Below are 6238 nucleotides of genomic sequence, written 5' to 3' on the forward strand. Positions count from 1 at the left end.
ATATAGGAGTTATGCCCCTTGATGCAAAGGGAGGTAAATCTTGTTGCAAATAATAAATCAGGTACAGTTACTTCCCTTTGACCATCCACGGCACGACTTGTCACATCGTATCTGGTGAATCTTTAAATCACTCTTGGATGTAGTAAGTAGGTAACGTAATAACAATAATCATGAACCACATAAGAAGTAAATCGTCAGTCCTCGATCAATTCAACTACATCCGTGATCCAAAAATTACTAAAAACGGATATGCGTGCTTAAAACTGAAAATTTGGGTTGTCTCCCTTTGACCATTAACCATTTTTCGCACATCGCTCGGCGAAAAACGCTGGTGACTTTGCCATTTTCCAACACGGGAAAGCAAAATTGTCAAAGTGACACCACCTAATTTCGGACATCATAAGTATTTCTTAATAATTAACTATGTGGCATAAACAATTAACTTTCCCCTTAGACTAAGTAGCCGCAGTTTCAATCAAAATCGTTGAAATGCTTTCATCTGCAGAAAATAGGTAACATGGCTGTGTGTTGTTTATTATTTGAATCTAATCTATATAATCCTTGAAACCTGAAATGACACGTGTTATGCTTGAATATGAAACCACAAGTAGAGCAGTGTAGGCTATTCTTAGTACAGGGAATCAGATGAAAATGAGAGAAGTAAATATTAATGTTCTCCATTTAAAATACAATTTCATCCTGTTCTATGAAAGGAAACCTTTGAGACAGACAGTGACAACAAAACAATATTGGTATGGAGTCAATCGTCATGAAAGGAGAACCAGAGTACAAAATAGATTTAGGGTGTTGAAGTACGAAACGGATAGTTGCGAAATCGTAAATGGTTTTCCGTAATAATGTGTATCTATCGGGGTTTTTCAAGTTTTACTGTTCTGTTTTGACCTACTAAATATGAGCATGGATGGAACATATTCATTTGGTGAGAATCCATCTAAATAAATAAAAGAAATCATTTATCTTACTCTCAGACAATATATACTTCTAACACACATAAATGTAATAACCTGTGTATTCATTGTGTAAGACCGTGACACAGATCAGCTGCTAGACGTAACGCCTGACGTACCTGTTCTGACAACAAATGCACTAAATGGAGGACCTTCCATAACTCTGCACAAATAACAATAAAGACTGTAACGTAATAAAACAAAAGGAACATGGTGTTTTCTCATTGTTGGAACTATTGATTGCAATCAATACAAAATGTGTGACTTGTGATAGATAATCATACGACAATTGAGTGTACTCTTGGCATCAATAATTTGGAGACCTAATATTAATATATATGTCCATTGCAGAAAGTGGAAAATAGGAAGTCCCTCTTGTTATGATAGTATGTTCGAGTGCCTGAGTGATTATGGTTTTACGCCCCTTTTAGCAATATTCAAGCCATAACAAGGCGGGGGACACCAGAAACGGGCTTCACACATCGAAACCTGGCCTTCAGCGTGACCAGCGAACGCTTTAACCACTAGGCTATCCCACCACCCCTCCATTTTCTGAAGGAAAGTTATGAAGCAAACTCTACACAACATGGTGTCCTCTTGAAAGCAGTTAACTCAAATGCAGGAAGGTGCACATTATCATCATTTAAGAAGCTAAGCTTATGTTTTCACTTGCTGTTCTGTTTTTGTACCATAATGCGATTGACAGAATCTGGGGACCTTAACTGTTTATGGCATATCATGAAATTCGCACATAACTATGATCCAGGCGCGTAGCAAGCCAATTTTTTCGTGTAAGCCCGGTAGGTTGCAAAGCTTTTTATTCATATAGACAGTATTGAGGACTTGCCCAACCTTTTTAGCCACAATCATTTGTAAGTCCGGGCTTTTTTTATAATGGTAGCTCCGCCCCTGTGATCCCAGCAAAATCATTCAGTGTTTGGTATTTGCAAAACACGTATTGCACATATGAAACGAAAGCAGAACCAGGATTCGAAATCCTGTTTCACAACAGACAATCTGCCTTGTCTAAAGATGATTTCGCATTTCGGGCTAGTCCGCTATTCCGAGTAAGCCAGAAAACAAGGACTACTGACTATCGGGCGTCAACATTTGTGTACCCAATTTAGTTTCTCCTTAAGACCGCCTGGTTAGAGCGTCTGCCAGGAGAGTGGAAGGTCGCGGGTTCGATCCCCGGCCGCGTCATACTAAAAAGCGTTAAAATATGGTACTTGTTGGTCCCTGGCTGCCTCGGCATTAATGTGTACAACGACTGGTCGGCTCAGAGTCAGTATAATGTGTCTGAGTGGGGTATTCATACTTAACTGTGGCATGGTATCTCAGTGAGTTAACACTATAAAACCTGCTAAAGTCTGGGCTAGTACAAGCAGCCACACATACACAGACATGCATGTTGTCATATGAGCGAAATATTCTTAAGTGCCACCATAAACCCCATTTCACCTCACCTGCTCCTCAACGACTTCAATAACTATCAAACTTGGTATGTGTTAGCTACACCTGGTGCCGGTCTTATTTTGTTCTTATTCTTATGTACTTCAGAATTCACATTGCATACAAGATTTGCCCATGTTCATTGAGATCTTTGATGTTAGGTATCTTCTCGCAAAGTCATCATATCTGAAAATGTCGGGTAGGAAGTGTCCACCCCTTCCAGGCAAAGCTTGAAACACAAACTCTTAACAGTATAGACAGCGATACCACCACCAGTGAAAGACAGAATCATTTTTTTGATATTTCAACTATTAACGCATACAGACCCTGTGACCTCGTTCTACTATGTATCAACAACTCGTGATAGAATTGATCTTCACTAACCCATGCTTGTCGTAAAAGGCAACTAACAGGAGGGGTGGTCAGGCTCGCTGACTTTGTGGACTCATGCCATCATATCCTAATTGTGTAGATCGATGCTCATGCTGTTGATCACTGGATTGTCTGGTCCAGACTTGATTATTTACAGACCGTTGCCACATAGCTGGAATACTGCTGAGTGCGGCATAAAACTAAAGTCACTCACTCTACTATCTATCCAAGGACCAAAAGAGGTTTTCAGCTGAAAGATGTTTTTTCACCCAGATGTGTCTCAATAACCAGTGGTCTAATTTTGTCAAGTAGTTCTCAGTATAGGTAGACTGAAGATCTAATAACAAGGATAAACAGGATAAAAAAAATGGAAATGATATTGTTGGAAGCGTAAAACAGATTTTCAGTGATCATAGCAAGGGCTCTGTCCCCCTATTTCTCACGTAAATAATGTTTACTAGAATTATCATACCCAGCATGCAAGTACCAAACTCAAATTATGGGAATATGCAAATTGTGATAACGATATAACTAGCAGTAACTTTGAGCTGTAACTCAGAATGAGTTTGGTTTTATGCCACTTTTAGCAATGTTCCAGAAATATCATGGGGACACACCATAAATGGGCTTCACACATTGTACCCATGTAGGGAATCAAACCCAGGTCTTCAGTGTGATGAGCAAACACTTTAACCACTAGGCTACCCCACCGCCCCTCAATCAGGCAGACCTGAGGGTAATCAGGTACCCAAGTCAACTAAGGTGTGTACTTTTTTTCGAAACTTAGTATTCAAACTCTTCAAAATTGTAAACACATTTATCCCTGAATGAAATATACAAATGCCACTCTTGTATCCATATAACTGTTTCCAAAAAGACGTCTCCTCATTGAATTTGGAGGGACAGACGCCCTGATCATGGTTAGGGATATAAACCATTACATCTCCAGCCATGTAAACAATGCATAATAAAACAACTCGTGCCCTTGTCACATTTATTTTCCTCTTTGTAGGAACAGAGACTTATTATACATAGGAAATGATCTAAGAGCGAGCGTTGGGTCCCTTCCTCCTGCCGAAGGTGGCGACAACATTGACGAAGCGTCGGTTGTACTGCATCCTCCTCTTGGCACGGCCTGTCTTGGACTTCTTCTTTTCCTGCTTCTCAACCTGGAACACAGAGGGGCAAGATTGGAGTCAAGATGCATTGAGTGAGTGATTGTGGTAGGTTTTACACCGCTTTAAGCAATATTTCAGCAATATCACGGCAGGGAACACCAGAAATGGGCTTCACACATTGTAGGGGAATTGCACTTGGCTCTTGGACGTGACCACTAGGCTACCCCACTGTCCCGCACGATGCAGAGTCAAAGGTCTATTTATATGTCAAAGCTCTATTTATATGTCAAAGTTAGCAACTGTACAGCTATATCTTACAGTCTTCAAATTGGACATCTTCTAGCGGACATGGTACTATCACTGTTTTGCACACATCCTATACCCGGAGATGACTTCCAAGATGATATCCTGTCAACCATGCAATTATCCCCAGTAGTGAGGAGTGATCACTGACAAGCATGTCGGGTTTTGTGTGTGTGTGTGTGTTTTTGTTTTGTTTGGGGTTTTTCTTAGTAAAATGGAGCCTCGAACGTGTCACCTTTATATTAACATCAAAGTCATGCCAAGCCAATCATAAGTCTCACAAAGTAGAAAAATGTTAATCTTGACCTTAACTTCCAAGGTGAATTAATGGAGTTACTGTCTCCAGCATATTCATCTTGTTAGAAGTTGTCATCAAGAACTCACCTTGGGGGTCTGTCCACGGACTTTGCCAGCACGAGCCAGGGAACCGTGAACTTTACCTGAAGAAAAACAAACACGCTTGGCATGAATAGTACATTAGGTACAAGACAAATGGTTATGATGGACCCCTATCTTCCCAACTATTCATAAAGATGAACACACATTAGAAGCATGTGTCAACATTATTGTTATCAGAAAGCAGTAATTGACTCAAATGTAATAATTACAAACTTGACACTGTAATGTTTATATCAGTATTATTGTAGCCTTGGAACTTTCCATAAAATGTAAATGGGGATTAAGAGCAAAGAGGTGTATCAAGACATACTAACAAATGACAACATTAATTATTCTGTATCTGTATCGATAAATATGATAATTTCTGTAGACCTTCATTTCAACGCTGATTATGAACTAGGCTGATCCATCAACTGTTTAAAATGGAATGTAATGCCCTCTCATTGTCCATGTTAATGTTATTCTAAAGAAATGCAATTTGTTTCCGAGATAGTGAATCTCATCAATTATACATCCACCATTGACATAAATATTACTGTTATCCCAACACCATGACATATAATACATTCCTACCTCCAAGCATGCGGACCTCCACATCAAGAGTGGACAGATCATTCAAGCCAGAGAGAAGCTCAGTATCTTCCAGAGGACGACCAGCAGACAGCACTATAAGGTCACTGGCAGAGAAACCCTCCCTCTCGTTGATGACAGTCTGGAGACAAAAGAATTATTTTCATCACATGATCAAACAAATTAATGTTACAATCTGATTGATGTTAGTTTTAACGCTTTGAACTGCTTTTCAGTAATGAAAACAAGGTGGAACCATTAATGTGGTTTCTTAATGGATGCCAACCTTGACAATGATGTAAGACAAGTGAACGCATGGCAGCAATTTTGGGATTCATACCCAGAACCAGTGAACCCAAGCACTAGGGCTGTAACAAATACACTATGTGGCGAATATGATACGTATCACGAATATTGGGTAACGAATACAAATAATTATTCATGAATACAATATTGAAGTTAAGTGATTGATGCACAATATTGAATGCCCATGTTGACAGTGTTAATTTGTCACAGCAATAACCAGTGATCTCATGACACTCAAATTTGGTATCTAATAGTTATAGCTGACAGTAACATGTGCGGCCTTGGAAAACTAACATGACTTGCGGTACTACAAGGCTAGTACATATTTCATTCTTGCATATCTCATTTTGAAAACGGACATAAGGGTTCAAGTAAAACGGACACCTTTAAAAAAATTGTAAATATTCATGAATATTCGGTTCTGGTGGCCACGAATAACAAATTGAATTCATGAAGGGCTACGGTCCGATTCACTGAATATGCGAGTGAATCGTAACAGCCTTACCAAGCACTACTTCGGGATTCAACAGTGCAAAGTGAAATTGTAGTATATTTTATCACTGGGCCATTTGAATCTGCTGATGTGTGTAAGTTTGCGGTTTAAGTTGCAGTGGAGGTAATTGTAACAGAAACATACTCAGAAGCAACGTTTGTTTTCTACCAACCTTGACATCTTGAACAGTCTCGGTTCCCGGACACCTCAACGGTGTGGGTCAATGAGCAACGCACAAAGATCTGCATCTTTAGGAA

The 6238-nt window shown here is 39.5% G+C and overlaps 1 protein-coding gene across 1 annotated transcript; it reads right to left on the minus strand.

Annotated features, from left to right (window-relative positions):
- Nucleotides 1-3772: 3772 nt before the first annotated feature.
- On the minus strand, nt 3773-6238 carry LOC124267093 (ubiquitin-like protein FUBI). Its single transcript, XM_046701932.1, is given in 5 exon segments — nt 3773-3961; nt 4598-4653; nt 5186-5324; nt 6154-6174; nt 6176-6238. Coding segments are annotated over 5 exon segments (396 nt in total). The 5' UTR covers nt 6230-6238; the 3' UTR covers nt 3773-3835.

This window comes from Haliotis rubra, unplaced genomic scaffold (assembly GCF_003918875.1).
Source record: "Haliotis rubra isolate DU_JTF1 unplaced genomic scaffold, ASM391887v1 Scf13, whole genome shotgun sequence".
NCBI classification, from domain to species: domain Eukaryota; kingdom Metazoa; phylum Mollusca; class Gastropoda; order Lepetellida; family Haliotidae; genus Haliotis; species Haliotis rubra.